Consider the following 24,020-nt stretch of genomic DNA (forward strand, 5'->3'; position numbering starts at 1 on the left):
CTTTCCACTGAGCCACGCTGCTTCTCTACTCTCCTAAGCACTTAGTACCATGTTTTGCGCACAGTAAGTGCTCAATAAATACCACTGATATCAAGAGAAATGCAGGGAACATTAAGAGCTGTATGATAATTTGGTATTTGTTAAGCGCTTACTGTGCTAGGCACTGCACTAAGCACTAGGGTGAATACAAGCAAATTGGGTTGGATAGGGTCCCAATCCCGTGTGGGGCTCCCAGTCTCAATCCCTATTTTTACAGATGAGGTAACTGAGGCACAGAGAAATTGTGACTTGCCCAAAGTCACACAGCTAAGTGGCAGAGTCGGGATTAGAACCCATGACCTCGGACTCCCAAGCCTGTGCTCTTTCCACTTAGCCACGCTGCTTCTCTACTCTCCTAAGCACTTAGTACCATGTTTTGCACACAGTAAGTGCTCAATACCACTGATCGATTGATTGATATCAAGAGAAATGCAGGGAACATTAAGAGCTGTATGATAATTGTGGTATTTAAGTGCTTACTATATGCCAGGCACTGTACTAAGCACTAGGCTGAATACAAGCAAATTGGGTTGGATAGGGTCCCTATCCCACAAGGGGCTCCCAGTCTCAATCCCCATTTTTACAGATGAGGTAACAGGCACAGAGAAGTGAAGTGACTTGCCCAAGGCCACACAGCAGACAAGTGGCGGAGCTGGGATTAGAACCCACAACCTTCTGACTCCCGCGGCTCTATCCACTACGCCACACTGCTTCCGTACAAGAGCACCTGGTACCCTCAGTAAACAATACTGAAGGTATACAAGGGCAATCGTAATAATAATGATGGCATTTATTAAGCGCTTACTATGTGCAAAGCGCTGTTCTAAGCGTTGGGGAGGTTACAAAGTGATCAAGTTGTCCCATGGGGGGGCTCACAGTTTTAATCCCCATTCTACAGATGAAGGAACTGAGGCACAGAGAAGTTAAGTGACTTGCCCAAAGTCACACAGCTGTCCAGCGTACTCTATGCCAGCTAGGGACACTTGGAATTACCCCTTACACCCCATTCGACTTTTTAGGCCTTTTCCCCCCAGCTCAGCCATCCACTTCCTGCCGTCCCTTGCTCCGGGTTGCCAACTTGTACTTTCCAAGCGCTTAGTCCAGTGCTCTGCACACAGTAGGTGCTCATTAAATTCAATCGTATTTATTGAGTGCTTACTGTGTGCACTGTACTAAGCGCTTGGAAAGTACAATTCGGCAATAAAGAGAGACAATGCCTGCGCACACCGGGCTTACAGTCGAGGATACGACTGGCCGTCCGACGTGAGCCCTCGGATCAAAGCTAGCATGTTCCCCGACCGTCACAGGGTGTCTCCTTCCATCAGCATCACCTCCCACCTTCCGCCGAACGGCAGGAGCTGATAGCGAGGACCGGGAGAAAAAGGGGAGTTGGGCAGCTGGAAAATGAGCTCTCAAGTCACGGGATTTTGCCAGGCTTCCTCTCCCCAAGAGCTCTGCTCCTGACCAGATCTACGGCAGGACGCGGGGAACGGCTCGCCTCAACATCCTCTTGTCCACGGCTGTCCGGTTCCCCTGGGCTGCCCTGAGGACCAGCAATTAAAATCAAGTTACGGCATAACTGCAAACGCTGTCCTACAGAAGACTGGAGAATTATGAATTTGCAAGTAATATATTTGTTTCACTCACGTGTTTATGAGATAATGACGTACCCTAGAGATGTAATACCCGCACGGACTGTGATGGGGAAAAGTGCAGAACTGAAACTTGCACAAATTAAAGTTACATACGGGAGTTAAACCTACGTGGCAACAAAAGCACACAGTTCTCCTTCAAAAATATCGCACATTCTGTTACGGGCGCACAGACAGAACACGAGGCATTAATTTACAAACGAAAAAATGATGCAAGGACAGAAGAAAGAAAAAGCACTTAATACGCCATTTCATAATAGCGTACAGGGAACTGTAAGTTTAGCAGGAAACGTGAGAGGTGTACGATGTAGCCACAGGACTTCAGCACTATACAGACATAAATAGCTGGGCAACGAGCACGGTAAAGGCTCACAATATTTCAGAAGGCCATCTATTTCATATAACAAGCAATGTCTACACTTTATCCCCAGTTGCGTACCGGAGGTCATCACATTATGCCAAATACATTGCTTAGCGATATCTCAACTTGAGTTTTTCTAATGAAAAGAATGGAATTTTTAAATTCTTATTCTGTTTATTGCCTTGGGAGAGTCAAAGAAAAAAAAATATCTAGAATGAGACATCCTCTCTAGGGAGCCTACTAGAATGCGTAACATTCAATGCCAGTTTACCAACACACTTTTGTTGACAGATCACTGTATATGAAGCTTCAGGTATATTTAGCATTAAAAACCAGAAATGCTAGTAGAAAAATCATCAATCAAGTTAAATGAAGAAGCTTTCACTGCAGTGCACCAGTTAACATGGCTAAAACTTACAGAAGCTGATTAGCAACGTTTACTCTGCAAACTTGTGGTAAGCAAACTCCTTTCTGGGTAGATAACAAAATATATCAAATTGAGGAGAATTGGGAGACTTATTTAATCGGGTGGATTTATAGCATGTCTCCCTTTCTAGCTTTCCATGTCTAAGACAACGACTCATTTCCAATTAGTTGCGTTTTGCCAGACTGATCGAGATTAATTTATACACACCCTCTTTACACTAATAGTTGCATTAAGTATTCTAAAATAAATGAACTAATGACCAGCTCAGGAGGGTTCGCTTTTGTTTTGAATCAGGATACAACGAAGAAGAAACCGTTAGCATTGTAGGAAAATGATAAAGAATTACTGTCCTGAACAGTCAGTGTAGGTTGTAACCATGTTTCCTCGCCTCTGAGTTACAGTCCTGCAATGCTTGCTAGAGCCACGGAATCTATTTTCAGTTCGCACCGAATGTTGGTGGGTATTGTCAAAGCCGCTGAAGGAAAACATTTTCTCCATATTTTCAAACATGTCATCAAACAGTCCTCGTCCGAAGGGGAATTCCTGGAAGTGATGCCTCTGCCTGCTGGAACCGTCCCGGTGTGACCGGAAATGATTTTCAAAGTGTTTCTTGGTCTGGGAATTTGGGTTGTGGCCAAAAAAGTCAAAGTCTTTAAATAAGTCAAAGTTGAAATTAAACGACTGTTGGGAAGGGCCCCCGCTTCTTCGTCTTCCACTATTAGTAAAGGCACCACGTCCAAGCTGATCGTATTCTCTCCGTCGATTTTCATCTGAGAGCGTTTCATAAGCTGCAAATATAAATTTTTAAATTCCCATTAAAATAAAATCTAAACTACCGGTAACACTACAGTTGAACTGAGCTAGCACCTAGATTTAAAACAACCACAAAATATTTTAAGAGAGAACCAAGGTGCCATTAAGAATTAACATTTACTGATAGACCCGCTCTGAGTTGTTACTTGTCTTTTACATAGATGAGCACTAGACGTTAATAAAGTTCAATATTTTAATTGACGCATAAAACACCCAATATTTAAGTTTTATATAGGAAACCGGGGTTCCCGTTTCAGTTTTCTAAGTTAAGACTTCGACTGCAATCTTGTGATGAGATTCCACTTTGATACAAAGGTAAAACTGCAGCCACTTTAAAAAATCCGGAAAAAAAATGATATCCAAATAGGAGGGGAAAGCTCATTCATACTTTGACTTCAAAAATTATGTTTGTAAATTTGCTTACGCCGCCATTGTGATTTTTGAATGTTCGTTTACAATTTTTATATTGGAAGTTTTATATGTTTTTATAAAACTTATATATACATATAAGTTTTATATAGGAAATCGGGGTTCCCGTTTCAGTTTTCTAAGTTAAGACTTCAACTACGATCTTGTGATGAGATTCCACTTTGATACAAAAGTAAAACTGCAACCACTTAAAAAAAAATCAGGAAAAAAATGATATCCAAATAGGAGGGGAAAGCTCATTCATACTCTGCCTTCAAAAATTGTTTGTAAATTTGCTTACGCCTCCGCTGTGATTTTTGAAAGTTCGTTTACAATTTGAAAAAAACAAATAACCATTGTGCATGTTTTAATTTGCAGTTTATAAGGGTTCATTACGACATAAAACAACATGCAATTGGATTTCGCAATATGGCAACACACTCATCTGGGCCTCAATTAGCTTAACTACCTTTACGTGCAGCCTTGAAAATATCAGATCAGAACATTGAAATTTCAAAAACTGTGGAGTCACTGAAGCGGCAAGTATCAAAGACCCCACACCTGTGATCCGGAGAAGCAGCGTGGCTCAGTGGAAAGAGCCCGGGCTTTGGAGTCAGAGGTCGTGGGTTCAAATCCCGGCTCCGCCACTTGTCAGCTGTGTGACTTGGGGCAAGTCACTTCACTTCTCTGGGCCTCAGTTACCTCATCTGTCAAATGGGGACTAGGCCTGTGAGCCCCACGTGGGACAACCTGATCACCTTGTAAACTCCCCAGCACTTAGAACAGTGCTTTGCACATAGTAAGCGCTTAATAAATGCCATTATTATTATTATTATTATCCAACCAACGTACCTGACCTAAGCAGACACCGTTTTGAGTCTTGTGCCATCCCCCTTCATCCCAGGTTCTTCCTTTTTCTTCAGGTTTCCCCCCGCCACCTCGCACACCCACTTACTCCTCATGACTTTCTCCCCACCATGTTTGTTGGAAGGTGTGTGAGCCCACTGTTGGGTAGGGACTGTCTCTATATGTTGACAATCTGTACTTCCCAAGTGCTTAGTACAGTGCCCTGCACATAGTAAGCGCTCAATAAATACAATTGATGATGATGTGAACACCGAATGCTGTCCACTGCGCCGGGCAGAGCCGAAAGCATTAGGGCCGTCGCCCCGAAAGTGCTTGTTCGCATGGGACACCTAGAAATGCTAGATATTCCTAGCCCTTCTCAGACCATGTCTAATTCCCACCTGTGGGTCCCACTGAACACGATAAACACTTAAATGCTATTACTACTACTTATTTTAAAATGTGAATATTCTGGAACCAAGAGATACCCAAGCAAGGCAGTTAGAAAATCATGAGCTCCTTAAGAGCAGCTTAAAAGTTACATTTATCCACGGTGTCACAAGTTTGTACAGATTTATTACACTATTTTACTTGTACATGTTTACTATTCTATTTATTTTGTTAAGGAGGTGAATCTAGCTTTACTTCTATTTATTCTGATGACTTGACACCTGTCCACCTGTTTCGTTCTGTTGTCTGTCTCCCCCTTCTAGACTGTGAGCCCATGGTTGGGTAGGGACCGTCTCTGTAAGTTGCCAACTTGGACTTCCCAAGCGCTTAGTACAGTGCTCTGCACACAGTAAATGCTCAATAAATACGATTGAATGAACTGAATGAATGAATGAAGCCCTGAAACAAACACCTTCTAGTTACTGAACTGAATTGAATGCATTCATTCAATCAAATTTATTGAGCGCTGGGTACGGAGCACTGTACTAAGCAGTTGGGAGAGTACAATACAATAAACAGACACTTTCTCTGCTCACTCGAGCTTACAGTCTAGATGGGGGACACTGACATTAATATAAATAAATGACATATGTACATAAATGCTGTGGGGCTAGGAGCGGGGAAGAAAAAAGGGAGCAAGTCAGGGTGATGCAGAAAGGAGTGGAAGAGGAAAGGGGGGCTTAGGGAAGGCTTGTAGGAGGAGATGTGCCTTCAGTAAGGCTTTGAAGTGGGGGGAGATCAAATATCTGTCGGATTTGAGGAGGCCAGACCAGAGGCAGGATGTGGGTGAGTGGTCAGTGGTGAGATAGACGAGGTGGAGGCACAGCGACGACAAGGTTAGCATTAGAGCCCACTGTTGGGTAGGGAATGTCTCTATTTGTTGCCAGCTTCTACTTCCCAAGCGCTTAGTACAGTGCTCTGCACACAGTAAGCGCTCAATAAATACGATTGATTGATTGATTAGAGGAGCACAGTGTGCGGGCTGGGATGTAGCAGGAGAGTAGTGAGGGGGGGTAGGAAGGGGCAAGGTGATTGAGCGCTCTGAAGCCAATGGTTAGGAGCTTTTGTTTGATGCAGAGGTGGACGGGCAACCACTGGAATTTCTTGAGAAGTGGTGAAAACGCGTCCTGAACGGTTTTGTAGAAAAACGATCTGGGCAGCAGAGTGAAGTGTGGACTGGAGTGGGGAGAGACAGAAGGCTGGGAGGTCTGCAAGGAGGCTGAGGCAGAAAGCCTGGAGGGATAGGATGGGTGACTGTATTAACGTGGTAGCAGTTTGGATGGAGAGGAAACGGGTGGATTTTAGCGATGTTGTGAAGGTGGGACCGACAGGATTTTGTGAGGGATTGAAGATGTGGATTGAATGAGAGAGAGGAGTCAAGGATAACGCCACAGTTAGGGGCTTATGAGACAGGAAGGATGGTGGTGCGGTCTACAGTGACGGGAAAGTCAGGGGGCGGACAGATCTTTGAAGGCATACAGAAGTACACACGTCTTCCACAACAAATGTTTCACTAGCATTTTGGGCAGTACTGAGCGCCAGGACGTACAATCCACTGAATTACGTGTTTGGGAAGTACACAACAGGCAATTGATACAAGAAGTTTAATGCCGTTTTGGAATCGGCTAGCGTTCGTCCAACAACACGTTATCTGGCTCGAGTGGGGTACGATGTTGGAAAAAATGGCTGGGTTCAAGGTGCACGAACTATAACTTTTTCAGATGCTGAGTTCATCAAGAACATAATCCCTGTGCTAGAGGAAGAGTTGTAAGTAGTAGCAGTGGCATTTACTAAGTGTCCGTTTAGTGTGGTGCAGTGAACTAGGCTCTTGGGAAGTATGAGAATAATAAAGTGACATGTATTCCTTGCCCACGAAGAGCTCACGCTAAAGAGGGAGGCAAGCATAAAAATAATTTATGCTTAGAGCCTAACGGGAGATAAAGGAGGCATAAACCGACAATATACAATAGTTGAATGAGGCAACAGACGTAAAGACACAAAGAATAAGAATGAACATAAATCATGAATGCTGAGGAAGTGACAGGTTCAGAGATGTGGGAGGATCATCGGGAAATGCCCCTTGAAGGGAGTGATTTCCAGGATGGATCTGCAGAAGGTGAAGGATAAATGAATATTCCAGGCTGAGGGAAAGACGGGTGCATGAATCACTTAAGGAGAGTTGTCTGGTAGGAGGGAAGAACCTGGGCAGGAAAAGAGACCAGTTAAGGAAGAAGCTGATGGATCAGGAAATTTGTCTTATGGCTCATGCCCCCCAGTTTGGCAATCACAGGCCAAGAGTCAGCTATATAATGAAACGGTGTCACACCACATATTTACTACAGGCAGTATCCCGCTCCCTCAGAAGCTGCTCCTTTTGTTGTCAAGAAAGTACCCGGCCCTTAAATACAATTAATGCACATAAAGTTTTCTAAAAAAGCAGAACCAGCCCGGTATTTGCCCGCCTTACCTTCTGCGATCTCTCTGAATTTTGCTTCCGCATCCGGGCTCTTATTTTTGTCAGGGTGGTACTTCACGGCCAACTTGTGAAACGCCTTCTTAATCTGGCGCTCGGAAGCAGTTCTGGGAACCCCTAAGAGGTCGTAGTAACTTTCGCTGGCCAGGATGAACTCCGTAATCATCAAAATGCAGATGGCGAATGTGACAACGGACTGCGGGGTGGCCATCGTGCGGTTCCTGCGACGAGAAAGAAAAAAATGATCGGGCTCGAGAAGCCGTAAGGTAAATCTACCACTCCTTAATGCACGATATCTAAGGTTACAAGTCATAAAATACATATTGCAGACGCTCCCCCGTGCAGGAGTCCACAAGTGGTGACTTGGTTCGCCGAACAAGAATCCTCGTGGATGCTCTCTGGCTTATTTCTTCGATGATTTAGTTTCAACACCGCTCTGCTACATGCGGAATTATCTACTTTTTCAACCTCGACTTTTCCCTAGTCGCCCGCGAGGGCAGGGAGTGGAGTTACAGTTACGGGGAGAGTGTCTACTACGTCTCCCAAGCGCTTAGGACAGTGCTCGGCACGTCGTAAGCCTTCGATAAATTCCACCGGTTGGTTGAGCGGAATTTGAGTTTACGGATTCAGGTGATTTCAGCGAAGACGTCTCTCGAAGGGGAAAACTGACGTCTACATTCGGCTCTCGTCCAACACAGGTGAGACGAGCCCTTCCCTCAAGATGACGGGGGCCGTGCGAAGCTAGGGGTGGCCCCCAGTAAGGCCCAACGACCCCCGCCGTCCAATCAATCAATCAATCAATCGTATTTATTGAGCGCTTACTGTGTGCAGAGCACTGTACTAAGCGCTTGGGAAGTACAAGTCGGCAACGTATTGCAGTTCATAAATATATAAAATTGGGGCCCGCTGTTGGGTAGGGACTGTCTCTATGTGTTGCTGACTTGCACTTCCCAAGCGTTTAGTACAGCGCTCTGCACACAGTAAGCGCTCAATAAATACGATTGATGACGATGATGATTTCAGCAGCTCAAAGAGCTAATAGTGAGCAGGCTGGAAGAGAAGCGCAAATGTGACGTTAAAGGCTAATTCTGCCTAGAGAAGCGGCGTGACTCGGTGGAAAGAGCCCGGGCTTTGGAGTCCGAGGTCATGGGTTCAAATCCCGGCTCCGCCAATTGTCAGCTGTGTGACTTTGGGGGAGTCACTTCACTTCTCTGGCCCTCATCTGTAAAACGCGGATTAAGGAGCGTGGCTCAGTGGAAAGAGCCCGGGCTTTGGAGTCAGAGGTTGTGGGTTCAAATCCCGGCTCCGCCACTTGTCAGCTGTGTGACTTTGGGCGAATCACTTCACTTCTCTGGCCCTCATCTGTAAAACGGGGATTAAGGAGTGTGGCTCAGTGGAAAGAGCCCGGGCTTTGGAGTCAGCGGTCGTGGGTTCGAATCCCAGCTCCGCCACTTGTCAGCTGTGTGACTTTGGGCAAGTCACTTAACTTCTCCGTGCCTCAGTTACCTCACGGGGATGAAAACTGTGAGTCCCCCGTGGGACAACCCCATCACCTTGTAACCTACCCAGTGCTTAGAATGGTGCTTTGCACAGAGTAAGCACTTAATAAATCAATCAATCATCATCATCATCAATCGTATTTATTGAGCGCTTACTATGTGCAGAGCACTGTACTAAGCGCTTGGGAAGTACAAGTTGGCAACATAGAGAGGCAGTCCCCACCCAACAGTGGGCTTAATAAATAATAATAATGGCATTGATTATGCCATCATTATTATCATCAATCAATCAATCAATCGTATTTATTGAGCGCTTACTGCGTGCAGAGCACTGTACTAAGCGTTTGGGAAGTCCAAGTTGGCAACATAGAGAGATGGTCCCTACCCAACAGCCGGCTCACAGTCTAAAAGGGGGAGACAGAGAACAAAACCAAACATACGAACAAAATAAAAGAAGTAGAATAAATCTGTACAAGCAGTCCCTACCCAACAGTGGGCTTAATAAATAATAATAAAATAATAATAATGGCATTGATTATGCCATCATTATTAATATCATAAATCAATCAATCAATCGTATTTGAGCGCTTACTGTGTGCAGAGCACTGCACTAAGCGCTTGGGAAGTACAAGTTGGCAACATATAGAGGCGGTCCCTACCCAACAGTGGACTTAATAAATAATAATAAAATAATAATAATGGCATTTACTATGCCATCATTATTGATATCATAAATCAACCAACCAATCAATCATATTTATTGAGTGCTTACTGTGTGCAGAGCACTGTACTAAGCGCTTGGGAAGGACAAGCTGGCAACATATAGAGGCACTCCCTACCCAACGGTGGGTTTAATAAATAATAATAAAATAATAATAATGGCATTGATTATGCCATCATTATTATCATAAGTCAATCAATCAATCGTATTTATTGAGTGCTTACTGTGGGCAGAGCACTGCACTAAGCGCTTGGGAAGTACAAGTTGGCAACATATAGAGGCAGTCCCTACCCAACAGTGGGCTTAATAAATAATAATAAAATGATAATAATGGCACTGATTATGCCATCATTATTAATATCATAAATCAATCAATCGTATTTATTGAGTGCTTACTGCGTGCAAAGCACTGCACTAAGCGCTTGGGAAGTACAAGCTGGCAACATATAGAGGCACTCCCTACCCAACAGTGGGCTTAATAAATAATAATAAAATAATAATAGTGGCATTGATTATGCCATCATTATTATCATCAATCAATCGTATTTATTGAGCACTTACTGTGTGCAGAGCACCGTACTAAGCGCTTGGGAAGTCCAAGTTGGCAACATAGAGAGACAGTCCCTACCCAACAGTGGGCTCACAGTCTAAAAGGGGGAGACAGAGAACAAAACCAAACATACGAACAAAATAAAATAAGTAGAATAAATCTGTACAAGCAGTCCCTACCCAACAGTGGGCTTAATAAATAATAATGAAATAATAATAACGGCATTGATTATGCCATCATTATTATCATAAGTCAATCAATCAATCGTATTTATTGAGTGCTTACTGTGGGCAGAGCACTGCACTAAGCGCTTGGGAAGTACAAGTTGGCAACATATAGAGGCAGTCCCTACCCAACAGTGGGCTTAACAAATAATAATAAAATGATAATAATGGCATTTATTATGCCATCATTATTGATATCATAAATCAACCAACCAATCAATCATATTTATTGAGCGCTTACTGTGTGCAGAGCACTGTACTAAGCGCTTGGGAAGGACAAGCTGGCAACATATAGAGGCACTCCCTACCCAACGGTGGGCTTAATAAATAATAATAAAATAATAATAATGGCATTGATTATGCCATCATTATTATCATAAGTCAATCAATCAATCGTATTTATTGAGTGCTTACTGCGTGCAGAGCACTGCACTAAGCGCTTGGTAAGTACAAGTTGGCAACATAGAGAGGCGGTCCCTACCCAACAGTGGGCTTAATAAACAATAATAAAATAATAATAATGGCATTGATTATGCCATCATGATTAATATCATCAATCAATCGTATTTATTGAGCGCCTACTGCGTGCAGAGCACTGCACTAAGCGCTTGGGAAGTACAAGTTGGCAACATATAGAGACGGTCCCTTACCCAACAGTGGGCTTAATAAATAACAAAATAATAATAATGGCATTGATTACGCCATCATTATTAATATCATAAATGCCATCATGATATTACTGCCTCTCTATGTTGCCAACTTGTCCTTCCCAAGCGCCTAGTCCAGTGCTCTGCACGCAGTAAGCGCTCAATAAATGATTGATTGATGATCTTAATAATGATGGCATAATCAATGCCACTATTATGATTTTATTATTATTTATGAAGCCCACTGTTGGGCAGGGACCGCCTCTCGGTGTAAGCGCTCAATAAATACGATTGACGATGATTCCTTGGGGGGGTTCCGAGGTGATGGGGTCTTCCCACGCGGGGGGGGGGGGGCTCCCGGTCTCCATCCCCATTTTCCAGACGAGGTCATCGAGGCGAAGCGACTCGGCCCCAGTCACGGGGCGGGATTTGAACCCAGACCTTGCGGCTCCTTCCACTGGAGACGGGGGGCGTCCACCCCGGCCTCCCCCGCTTGGGCCCGTCCGACCTGAGGAGACGCCTCGGCGACGGCGGCGGCGGAGCGCGCATGCGCGCGCGCGCGGCCCTGCCGCCAGCTCCACTAGGCGGCCCGCTATTGGCTGGGGCCGCCCCACGTGACCCCGGGCGCCGCGGGGGCACGTGACCGCGCCCCTCCTCGACGTCACTTCCGCCGGCGGGGCGGCCGTCACTTCCGCCGCGGCCGGCGGTGAAGAAGGCTGTGAGGAGAACGGCCGCCCGACTCCATGCCCCGTTACTGCGCCGCGTTTTGCTGCAAGAACCGTCGGGGAAGGGGCGGCGCCGCCGCCGCCGAGCGGAGACTCAGCTTCTACCCGTGAGTGACGGGGCGGGGGGGGGGACGGACAAACACACAGGGACACCGAGCCCCCTCAGGAATCACGGCATTCAGTCACCGCTTACTATGTACTGAGCGCCGTTCCAACCGCTGAGGGAGGCGACAAGGCCGCCATGTTGCCCCACAGTCTTCATCCCCATTTATTAAGCGCTTACTATGTGCTGAGCGCCGTTCGAAGCGCTGGGGGAGGCTACAAGGCCGCCACGTTGTCCCACAGTCTTCACCACATTTATTAAAGCGCTTACTATGTTCTGAGCGCCGTTCTAAGCGCTGGGGGAGGCTACAAGGCCGTCAGGTTGTCCCACAGTCTTCATCCCCATTTATTAAGCGCTAACTATGTGCTGAGCGCCGTTCCAACCGCTGAGGGAGGCGACAAGGCCGCCATGCTGTCCCCCACTCTTCATCCCCATTTATTAAGCGCTTACTATGTGCTGAGCGCCGTTCTAAGTGCTGGGGGAGGCGACAAGGCCGTCAGGTTCCCCACAGTCTTCAGCCCCATTTATTAAGCGCTTACTATGTGCTGAGCGCCGTTCTTACTGCTGGGGGAGGCGACAAGGCCGTCAGGTTCCCCACAGGCGGGCTCACAGTCTTCATCCCCATTTATTTTTTGTACATATTTATTAATCAATCAATCAATCGTATTTATTGAGCGCTTACTATGTGCAGAGCACTGTACTAAGCGCTTGGGAAGTACAAATTGGCAACACATAGAGACAGTCCCTACCCAACAGTGGGCTCACAGTCTAAAAGGGGGAATTATTACTCTATTTATTTATTTATTTTATTTGTGCATATCTATTCTATTTATTTTATTTTGTTAGCATGTTTGGTTTGTTCTCTGTCTCCCCCTTTTAGACTGTGAGCCCACTGTTGGGTAGGGACCGTCTCTAGATGTTGCCAATTTGTACTGCCCAAGCGCTTAGTCCAGTGCTCTGCACATAGTAAGCGCTCAGTAAATACGATTGATGATGATGATGATTTATTAAGCATTTACTATGTGCTGAGCGCCGTCCGAAAAGCTGGGGGAGGCGACAAGGCCACCAGGTTGTCCCACAGTCTTCATCCCCACTTATTAAGCGCTTACTATGGGCTGAGCGCCGTTCGATGCGCTGGGAGAGGCGACAAGACCGTCAGGTTGTCCCACAGTCTTCATCCCCATTTATTAAGCGCTTACTATGTGCTGAGCGCCGTTCGATGCGCTGAGGAGGCTACAAGGCCGCCAGGTTGTCCCACAGTCTTCATCCCCATTTATTAAGCGCTTACTATGTACTGAGCGCCGTTCCAACCGCTGAGGGAGGCGACAAGGCCGCCATGCTGTCCCACAGTCTTCATCCCCATTTATTAAGCGCTTACTATGTGCTGAGCGCCGTCCGAAGCACTTGGGGAGGCGACAAGGCCGTCAGGTTGCCACACAGGCGGGCTCACAGTCTTCATCCCCATTTATTTTTTGTACGTATTTATTACTCTATTTATTTAGTTTATTTGTATATATCTATTCTATTTATTTTATTTTGTTAGCATGCTTGGTTTGTTCTCTGTCTCCCCCTTTTAGACTGTGAGCCCACTGTTGGGTTGGGACCGTCTCTAGATGTCGCCAATTTGTACTTCCCAAGCGCTTAGCCCAGTGCTCTGCACATAGTAAGCGCTCAATAAATACAATTGATGATGATGATGGTTTATTAAGCGCTTACTATGTGCTGAGCGCCGTCCGAAAAGCTGGGGGAGGCGACAAGGCCGTCAGGTTGCACCACAGTCTTCATCCCCATTTATTAAGCGCTTACTATGTGCTGAGCGCCGTACTAATCGCTGGGGGGGCTACAAGGCCGTCATGTTGTCCCACAGTCTTTATCCCCACTTATTAAGCGCTTACTATGAGCTGAGCGCCGTTCTTACTGCTGGGGGAGGCTACAAGGCCGTCAGGTTGCCCCACAGTCTTCATCCCCATTTATTAAGCGCTTACTACGTGCTGAGCGTCGTTCTAAGCGCTGGGGGAGGTCACAAGGCCGTCAGGTTGTCCCACAGTCTTCATCCCCATTTACTAAGCGCTTACTATGTGCTGAGCGCTGTTCCAACCGCTGGGGAGGCTACAAGGCCGTCAGGTTGTCCCACAGTCTTCATCCCCATTTATTAAGTGCTTACTATGTGCTGAGCTCCGTTCTAATCTGTCGTTCCAATCGCTAATGTTACTCTATTTATTTTCCTTGTGCCTATCTATTCTATTTTATTTTGTTAGTATGTTTGGTTTTCTTCTTTGTCTCCCCCTTCTAGACTGTGAGCCCACTGTTGGGTAGGGACCGTCTCTCTATGTTGCCAACTTGGACTTCCCAAGCGCTTAGTACGGTGCTCTGCACACAGTAAGCGCTCAGTAAATACGATTGATTGATGGGGGGGGGGGGGGGGGACAACAAGGCCGTCAGGTTGTCCCACAGTCTTCATCCCCATTTATTAAGCGCTTACTATGTGCTGAGCGCCGTCCGAAGCGCTGGGGGAGGCTACAAGGCCGCCAGGTTGTCCCACAGTCTTCATCCCCACTTATTAAGCTCTTACTATGGGCTGAGCGCCGTTCGATGCGCTGGGAGAGGCGACAAGGCCGTCAGGTTGTCCCACAGTCTTCATCCCCATTTATTAAGCGCTTACTATGTGCTGAGCGCCGTTCTAAGCACTGGGGGAGGCTACAAGGCTGTCAGGTTACCCCAGAGGCGGGCTCACAGTCTTCATACCCATTTATTAAGCGCTTACTATGTGCTGAGTGCCGTTCTAAGCACTGGGGAGGTTACAAGGCCGTCAGGTTGCCCCACAGGCGGGTTCACAGTCTTCATCCCCATTTGACAGGTGAGGGAACTGAGGCCCGGAGAAGTGACTTGACTTTCATTCATTGTTGTATTTATTGAGCGCTTACTGTGTGCAGAGCACTGTACTAAGCGCTTGGGAAGTCCAAGTTGGAAACATCTAGAGGCGGTCCCTACCCAACAGTGGGCTCACAGTCTAGAATCAATCAATCGTATTTAGTGAGTGCATACTGTGTGCAGAGCACTGGACTAAGCGCTTGGGAAGTCCAAGTTGGCAACATCTAGAGGCGGTCCCTTCCCAACAGTGGGCTCGCAGTCTAGAATCAATCAATCAATCAGTTGTATTTATTGAGCACCTACTGTGTGCAGAGCACTGTACTAAGCACTTGGGAAGTCCAAGTTGGCAACATCTAGAGGCGGTCCTTACCCAACAGTGGGCTCACAGTCTAGAACGGGGAGAGGGACAACAAAACAAAACATATTAACAAAGTAAAATAAATGGAATAGGTATGTACAAGTAAAATAAATAGAGTAAATACGTACAAACATACAAACATATATACAGGTGCTGTGGGGAAGGGAAGTACGTTAGGCAGGGGGGTGGAGGGGGGGAGGAAGGAGGGGGCTCAGTCTGGGAAGGCCTCCTGGAGGAGGCGAGCTCTCAATAGGGCCTTGAAGGGAGGAAGAGAGCTAGCTTGGCGGATGGGCAGAGGGAGGGCATTCCAGGCCCGGGGGAGGACGTGGGCCAGGGGTCGACGGCGGGACAGGCGAGAACGGGGCACGGTGAGGAGATTAGCGGCAGAGTAGACTGTGAGCCCCCCTTTTAGACTGTGAGCCCACTGTTGGGTAGGGACTGTCTCTATACGTTGCCAACTTGGACTTCCCAAGCGCTTAGTACAGTGCTCTGCACACAGTAAGCGCTCAATAAATACGATTGATTGATTGATTGGGGAGAGACAAAAGGATGGGAGATCGGAGAGGAGGCTGATACAGTAGTCCAGACGGGATGGGATGAGAGCTTGAACGAGCAGGGGAGCGGTTTGGATGGAGAGGAAAGGGCGGATCTTGGCAATGTCACGGAGCTGAGACCGGCAGGTTTTGGTGACGGCTTGGATGTGAGGGGTGAACGAGAGAGCGGAGTCGAGGATGACACCAAAGTTGCGGGCTTGTGAGACGGGAAGGATGTTCTAAGCGCTGGGGTAAATACAAGGTAATCAGATTGTCCCATGTGGGGCTCACAGTCTTAGTCCCCATTTTACAGGTGAGGTAATTGAGGCACAGGGAAGTGAAGTGGCTTGCCCAATTTCCCACAGCAGACAGGTGGCAGAGCCGGGATTAGAACCCACGTCCTCTGGCTCCCAAGCCCGTGCTCTTAGGGAAAATGGGGGCTTAGTTGGGGAAGGCCTTTTGGAGGAGATGTGATTTTAAGAAGACTTTGAAGGTGGGGGGAGTAATCATCTGATTAGCTTGTATCTACCCCAGCGCTTATAACAGTGCCTGATACATAGTAAGCCCCTAACAAATACCATCGTTATTATTTGAAGGAGGAGGGAGTTTGAGGCAGGATTTAGGTGAGGGGTCGATGGCAAGATGAGATCTAGGCATAGAGAGTAGGTTTGTTAATCGTATTTATGATGATGATGATGATGATGTTACAGAGGTAAGGTGAAAGCACTGAGTTATAGTAGCAAATCAGGGAGGCAAGGTAGGACTGTATCTATTTTGCATATTCTGTATCTACCGCAATGTTTACTGCAGCCCTTGGCACATAGCAAGCGATTAACAAATACCACAATTGTTATTATCACTATTATTATTATGTAATAGACTTTGAAGGTGGTGGTCTATCTTACGTGAAGGGGGAGGGAGTTCCAGGCCAGAGGGAGGACACTGGTAAGGCAGTGGCGGAGAGTTAGACAAGATCGAGATATAGTGAGTAGGTTGGCATGAGACGAGCAAAGTGTACGGGCTGCACTTACTATGTGCCAATTTCTCAAGGTGGAAATTGAGAATAAAAGGGACTGAGAACTAAGACTTGAGGGACACCCAGAGATAAAGGAAGTGGGAAGCGGAGGACAAGCTGGCAAAAGAGTCCGAGGATGAGGGACCAGCAGGCTAGCAGGAGAGAACTGTCAGAGAAAGCAAGGTTACATAATATTTCCAAGAGAAGGGTTGATTGATTGATTCACCATTCCAAGGCCTGTTCATTCATTCATTCATTCATTGTATTTATTGAGCGCTTACTGTGTGCAGAGCACTGTACTAAGCGCTGGGGAAGTACAAGTTGGCAACATATAGAGACGGTCCCTACCCAACAGTGGGCTCACAGTCTAGAAGTTGAGAGGTCGAGGAGGATTGAGAGTTAAGTTAAATGCCACTGATCGATTCATTCAGTACATTTAATTTAGTAAGGAGGTAGGTCATTCTTGACTTTTGAGAGAGCAGTGTCATTGGCATAGAAGGGGCAGAAGCCGGGTTGTAGAGTGTCAAGGAGTGTTGGAAGACGGGAAGTGGAGGTGGTGGGTGTAATTCCTCTTGAGGAATTTGGACAGGAATGGTAGGACAGAAGCACTCTGACCTAGTGGGTAGAGCACAGGCCTGAGAGTCAGAAAGGACCTGTGTTATAATCCCGGCTCTGTCACTTGTCTGCTGTGTTACCCTGGATAAGTCACTTAGCTTCTCTGTGCCTCAATCACCTCATCTGTAAAATGGAGATGAAGACTGTGAGCCCAATGTGAGACAGGGACTGTGTCCAACCTGATTAGCTCGTATCTACCCTGGCGCTTAGCGCAGAACCTGACACACAGGAAGAACTTAACAAATGCCCTAAAAAAAAAAAAAAAGAAGGAACACGGGAGATGGGGAGGTAACTGTGGTGCAGTGAGGAAGAAGCCATCAGAGAATGAGTAGTTGAAGATGGTGGGAAGAAGAGTGGAGGCCAGCGTTTTCATAAGGTGGTGGGGTTGGAAGCACAGGAGGAGGGGTAAGATTTCCTCTTGAGAGGCGGCTGGGAAAGATGAGAGAGTGAGAGGTGGATAGCAGGGAGGCGAGGAGGAGGTTGGCATCGTCACCGTGGGTGAAAAAGATGAAATATTAGAGAACATTGTATATATATCATCAATCGTATTTATTGAGCGCTTACTGTGTGCAGAGCACTGTACTAAGCGCTTGGGAAGTACCCTATTTGTATGGTATTTGTCTAGAGAGCTGCAGCTCGAAATTGGGCCAGAAGTTTGGGAAGGCTGGGCTCAACTTGCTCTCCCTGAATAGGGATTTCAGGAAGACCAGGAGACGGGGGCAGATTTGATAGCTGTGTTTTGTTTTGCTGTCCGTCTCCCCCTTCTAGACTGTGAGCCCGTTGTTGGGTAGGGATCGTCTCTATATGTTGCCGACTTGTACTTCCCAAGCGCTTAGTACAATGCTCTGCACACAGTAAACGCTCAATAAATACGATTGAATGAATGAATAAGCACATCTGGCAAATGTGTCAAGGGGGAAAAGGCCAAAATAACAGCAGTGTCACCTTGGGTCTTTTAATCACCTGTGCTGGTATGTGGTCAAGAGCTCACTGCAATAATTTCATCTTTGACTATACCAAGGACTGCTTCTTTTCTTCTTTTTTTTTTAATGGTATCGTTAGGCGCTTCCTATGTGCCAGGCAATATACTAAGCACTGGGGAGATACAAACTAATCAGCTAGGACACAGTCCACGTCCTACACGGGGCTCGTAGTCTTAATCCCCATTTTCCATATGACGTAACTGAGACACAGAGAATTGAAGTGACTTGCCCATGGTCACACAAGCAGACAAGTGGCGGAGCCAGGATTAGAATCCAGCTCTTTCTGACTCTCAGGAGTGTGCTCTATCCACTAGGCCATATTGCTTCTTTCTCTCTCTGCTTCTCTCCCCTTTCTTCTCCAAAGTGCAGGGCCTTTCTGTCCTCGGCAGGGATGGGAGCTGCGGCGATGTGTCCATTCTGGCCACTGAGCCATCTCAGGAATAGGAATACTGCTGATTTTCATTCCTGGCAGAGGGAGATCATCCGTAACTGTACATTCCTGGTATCACCGTATGGCTTTAGAAGCAACAGAGCCCGGCAGACGTGCTTTTCATTGCCTGCTTGGTAGAGAATTCAGAAATAGAGAGCTGCAGGATTCTTTGCATAGTACCGTGTCCTCTTTTATTGGCTGCTTCAGTCGACTTGGCTTCTGATAATTGCTAAATAAATTTAGCTGCCCTGAAAAGTTCAGTAGGATTCTAGGAATGCTCCCCAATGGCCATGGCAAGTTGGATCAGAACTGAGGCTATCCTTTCTGCCCCATTCCTCATTATCAGTGGATAAGTAGCATACGGTTGATAGTAGATCTGATCGGTTCAGCATTTGCCCTATGCCCTTTGAAGCGGCCCTCTTCTCACCATCCCTTCTGTGAGATGACTGACCGGGATCGATTGGCCAGAGCACCCAGGATCACCCGCCTCTAACCGAGGCATGAAATTGCTTCCTCCGATACCGTTCTTCTGCCCTTTAGCATTTGTTTAGGGTCAGGGAAATTGAAATGACCCTCACAGACGTCATGGCAGTTGGTCAGCCAAACCAAGCACCATTTCTGCCTTGTAATGCCCGTGAGAGAAAACCCATTTTCTCAGCCTTGTGAAGGAAAACCACACATGGGCATCCATTTAAAAAAGGCAGCTTCCTAACCCTCTGTCTTGGTAGGGGTGTTTCATAGCCCTGGGGAAAAGAATATTTCGCAACAGCTACAAATTCTCATCCCTTTCTCTAGTCTCAACTTGGTGATGGCACTCTCTTCGGAAAGCAGTTTTGGTTTTAATTTGTATTAACTATTCACGTTTCTACAACTAAGAATGGATGGGGTACAGTTAACACAGGCTTGAAATACAGAACTTTATTTTAAGTATCTCTGGGAAATATTTAAAGATGCCGCCATCAAGGTGTCCTGAATTTTAATTGCATTGTATTCTTTTTAAACCATCTCTGACTTGGCGACGGGTCCGGAGCATTCATTCTTCAAACACAAATTAAAAACTCCAAGAACGGTTCAGGGAAACGCCAAAGGCTGTGTGAGATTAAAAATGCTCTCTCCAAATTGCGTAGGTGAGGAAGATTTGTCAGATTATCAGTGAATGTGTGAAAAGTTGGTACGAAGGGTCATTGAGTTGGATCGAATTAGGAAAAAGTTTATATAATGTTTTTCTTCCAACTGGAAGAAAACCCCTGTGAATTGTGTTTTGGGCTTTTGGATGGCGGGGTTGAGGGTGGGGGACAGGGATAGTGCAGATGGCTGTGAGGGGTGTGTTTTAAAGCCTGAATTGGAGGGCAGCCTGATTCACGTGTCTTAACTGGGGCTCGCAAACCAGCCATTCGGCTACTGAGTAGTTGAAATGTTTTCTCGTTTCTAATACTATCTTACTTCTCACCAGGTTTCCGCTTCATGATAAAGAGAGACTTGAAAAATGGTTACGCAATATGAAACGTGATGCCTGGGTACCCAGTAAATACCAGTTCTTGTGTAGCGACCATTTTACTCCTGACTCTCTTGATATAAGATGGGGAATTCGATATTTAAAACAAACTGCCATACCAACTATCTTCTCTTTGCCTGAAGACAGTCAGGTAATTTATCATTTTTTATATTTGCTTTAGGACCTTGGTCTCAGCTATGGGTCAGATAGTTTGGGACCTATATAACCTTCTATTACAAAAGAAAATCATAAAATTATTTTAGACTGTGCAGGTGGTTTTTTTTAGCTCTAACCTGGAAAAAAAGAAAACCAAATCTGGGAAGATAAACATTTGGGCTTTGCCCTCTCCGCCCCCCAAAAAAATGATTGAAAATACTAATTTAAACTCTGTCATGAAGTGTAGCTTAGAGGATATAGGGCTGTTGGGCTTGAAAAGCCACGACACAAAGAGTTTGATATTAGTGAATCGAGGCAGCATGTTATAGTGAAAAGATCCCAAGATTTGTGTTTTAGTTCCAGCTCTGCAACTTGCCTGCTAACTTCTGTTTCCTCATCTATAAAAAAAGGGATAAAGTACCTATGCTCCCTCCCTCTTAAACTGTGAGCCTCACATGGAACAGGAACTGTGCTACATATGATTTCCCTGCCAAAGCCACTGCTTCAGCTGTGCAAAACTAGTACCTGTAGCCTTGGACAGAGAGAGTCTCGACTATCTGAAAAATCCCTGGGCCAGTTTTTGGTCAAATAAATGGCTATTTTGGTCAGGAAATGTCTATTTTCTGCTTCTGCCTTCTCTGTCATCCAGTGGGGCTTACATGGGTGGACAGAACACGCCTCTTTTTGCTGCTCGGTAGTCTCCCAACACAGGCCCCTAAATAACAAGGCTAATGTGGGCCGCTATTCCCCACGCTAGAACGATATTTTTTTTTAATTTCCCCAGATGGAAAACCAGTCTTCTGTGGCTCCTAGAAGATCTCGTTTTCTTTTATTTCTCGAGAATTTTGTAGCGTCAGTCCTTTGTTTTCTACTAATGCTGCAAGGGCTTTAAACTCCAAAGGCTTATATGGTGTTTGAAGATAGGAACTGAACACAGTATTCGATTCAATAATTTGTATATTTTAAAGAACCATTGGTATTTTCAAACGGCCGTAAGCAACTCCGTAAACTAGTGAACCGTGGTGTTAGCCTTTAGGTTTTCTCACCTTTCTTTTCTGTTACTGTGTTAACGTGGTGGTCTGAGAGAACCAACCAGCGTGAGTTATTTGGGAAAATAGACCTTGAAAAACGAAACCTTTCTTCCGAGTTTGAAAATCGAACACTCAGTAAGCTTGATTGATGGATCGAATGAATTCTTTCTCTTCTAGGGAAAGGACTCTTCAAGGAGCAGGGTTAAGAAGAACCACACTGTGGACGGTAAGGAGGTAGGCCGGCCGCTAAAGTCAGAAGTTGTAGCGGCATCCCGGGAATCCCATTCACCACGACGAGGTGGCAGCGCTCAGGCCCCCTGCTCATCAGTCATGAGGGACCCTCTTCAGAAGAGTAAACTGCTAGATCCCAAACCAGAAAGCCCACAGGATGATGACCTGCTTACTCTGAAAGCATTTAACCAACAGATTGAAGAAGCAAAATCCGTTTTGGAAGCCTCAGTTATCCAGGATGTAGAGATTGGCAGTTTTCACCCCGTGGCCGAGAACCTTCTGAATTCCGCGTCTGCTTTGGAACCCTCAAATCCCGAACATCTATGCCTGTCTTTGGAACCAATAAATGTCGTTGAAGAAACGGCCACTAACTGTCCAAACCTTTCTGTGGGTGTGCAGGCAGGTTGCGGAAATGCAGTCTTATTCAATACCATCTCCCAGACTATTGGGGAATTGACTCCAAATGAAGAATCAGTTATTACGATCCTCTTACCTGCTGAAAGCTCGAAGCCTTCAGTGGTGTGCGGTTCACCGGAGCCCGCTCAACGGGACGCGCTAAACTTGGAAGACACGGACACCGAAGACTCCTTGTACAAGGACGTGGACTGTGGAACAGAAATATTACAAACAGAACATTCGTACTGCCGACAAGACGTCGACAGGGAACAGCTCTGGCAAAAAGTTTCCAAACTGCATTCCAAGATAACCCTCCTTGAACTACAGGAGCAGCAAACTCTAGGAAGGCTTAAATCACTAGAAGCTCTCATAGGGCAGCTGAAACAGGAAAACTTGCTTTCTGAAGAAAAGCTCAAGATTGTGGAGAATTGTTTCACAACCTTTGAAGTCACTATGATCCAATAAAAGCATCTAGGATTTTATCGAAGCTCTTTGATTATGCATCAAGTGACCTTTCCAAAACTGAATCTCCTGTCTCCAAGACGCAGCGTTCCTCAGCCCGGGCTAGGGGCCCAGGGGAGGTTTCCAGGAGGCTGAGGAGACTCGGAGCTGTGGTGCTCTCTGGGTTGGGTGAACGGGAAGGCAGTAGCTGCCTTCTCCTGCCCTTTTACATCTCCATTTCCCCGCTCCACCCTTCCTCTCCCCCTAGTTCCCTAAGATGAACAGTGATTCTCAAGGGAGGCCGCAGATGCAATGGGGTGGGGATTTTGCTTGCGAGCTCAATGGAGGAAGAGCTGCGGGCAGGACCCGTTTTGAGCTTTTTGTTTATTTGCTGTTCGGTTTGAAGGTCCCGGCCCCGGAAATTGAATTTCTAGAATAAAGCGAAGAACGCCCCTGATTATTCTGTCGTTACTGGTTCCACATCAGCGCACAGCCTCTAGGCCCCATCCAACATGTGGGTCCATTCTGAGGGTCGGGAGGGAGTGGTAATATTCCTTTTGGAGACGTGCAGTGCCCCGGGAGGAACGAATGTACAGTAATCATCTCTGGGCTCCTCTGCTTCCCAACTGGAAAAAGGGGAAAATGGATTTCCCCTCTGCCCACCTCACAGTAAATCCAACCTGATTACCTGTACCTTGATTACCAGTACGGTGCCTGACACATAGCGCTTAACAAATACTGTCTATATACTTTAAAGGTGAGATCGTTCCACCGAAACTGTTTCTCTTGTTGCCACAGAACCACCAGATCCCGCAGGCTGATGGTATTTTGAGACTGCTCTTGAGGTGTCCTTTGAGGGCAAGGGCCACGTCTCTTACTTCTTTGGTACGTCGGCCGGTGTTCAGTACATTGCCCTGCCCCTCACACCGGGGACCCAGTTCAGGGCTGTACACACAGGAGGCTGTGGTATTTCTTGAGTGCCTGCTTAGGTGCTAAGCTGGTACTCGAATGAATCAGTGAGTAGCTTGGATCATCATCATCATCAATCGTATTTATTGAGCGATAACTATGTGCAGAGCACTGTACTAAGCGCTTGGGAAGTACAAATTGGCAACATAAAATCCGTTGGATAAAGTCAGTTGGCTCTTCGCTGTGGCCTGTCTCTCTATGTTGCCAGCTTGGACTTCCCAAGCGCTTAGTACAGTGCTCTGCACACAGTAAACGGTCAGTAAATACGATTGAATGAGTGAATGAATATTATTATTATTACTATTCCACCCGACCTCCCACAGCACCTGTATATATGTTTGTACATATTTATTACTCTATTTTACTTGTACATATTCTATTTATTTTATTTTGTTAATATGTTTTGTTGTCTGTCTCCCCCTTCTAGACTGTGAACCCACTGTTGGGTAGGGACCGTCTCGCTATGTTGCCAACTTGGACTTCCCAAGCGCTTAGTACAGTGCTCTGCACACAGTAAGCGCTCAATAAATACGATTGAATGAATGAATGACCGCCCAC

At 46.2% G+C, this 24,020-nt stretch overlaps 2 protein-coding genes across 3 annotated transcripts; one reads left to right on the top strand and one right to left on the bottom strand.

Annotated features, from left to right (window-relative positions):
- Positions 1-1,653: 1,653 nt before the first annotated feature.
- DNAJB9 (DnaJ heat shock protein family (Hsp40) member B9) lies at positions 1,654-11,641 on the bottom strand. 2 transcript variants are annotated; one of them, XM_038753095.1, is made up of 3 exons: positions 11,619-11,641; positions 7,464-7,690; positions 1,654-3,267 (listed from the first exon to the last, which is right to left on the bottom strand). In XM_038753095.1, the coding sequence occupies exons 2-3, from the start codon at positions 7,678-7,680 to the stop codon at positions 2,822-2,824; spliced, it is 663 nt and encodes a 220-aa protein (XP_038609023.1). In that variant the 5' UTR covers positions 7,681-7,690; positions 11,619-11,641; the 3' UTR covers positions 1,654-2,821. The 2 variants fall into 2 exon arrangements, with proteins under 2 accessions (XP_038609023.1, XP_038609022.1); XM_038753094.1 differs by having other exon boundaries at positions 11,552-11,631.
- A 196-nt stretch (positions 11,642-11,837) lies between these two features.
- THAP5 (THAP domain containing 5) lies at positions 11,838-22,947 on the top strand. The gene is made up of 3 exons (XM_038752668.1): positions 11,838-11,942; positions 20,197-20,389; positions 21,603-22,947. The coding sequence occupies exons 1-3, from the start codon at positions 11,854-11,856 to the stop codon at positions 22,515-22,517; spliced, it is 1,197 nt and encodes a 398-aa protein (XP_038608596.1). The 5' UTR covers positions 11,838-11,853; the 3' UTR covers positions 22,518-22,947.
- The last annotated feature ends 1,073 nt before the right edge of the window (positions 22,948-24,020 follow it).

Source organism: Tachyglossus aculeatus, chromosome 10 (genome assembly GCF_015852505.1).
Source record: "Tachyglossus aculeatus isolate mTacAcu1 chromosome 10, mTacAcu1.pri, whole genome shotgun sequence".
Classification (NCBI taxonomy): domain Eukaryota; kingdom Metazoa; phylum Chordata; class Mammalia; order Monotremata; family Tachyglossidae; genus Tachyglossus; species Tachyglossus aculeatus.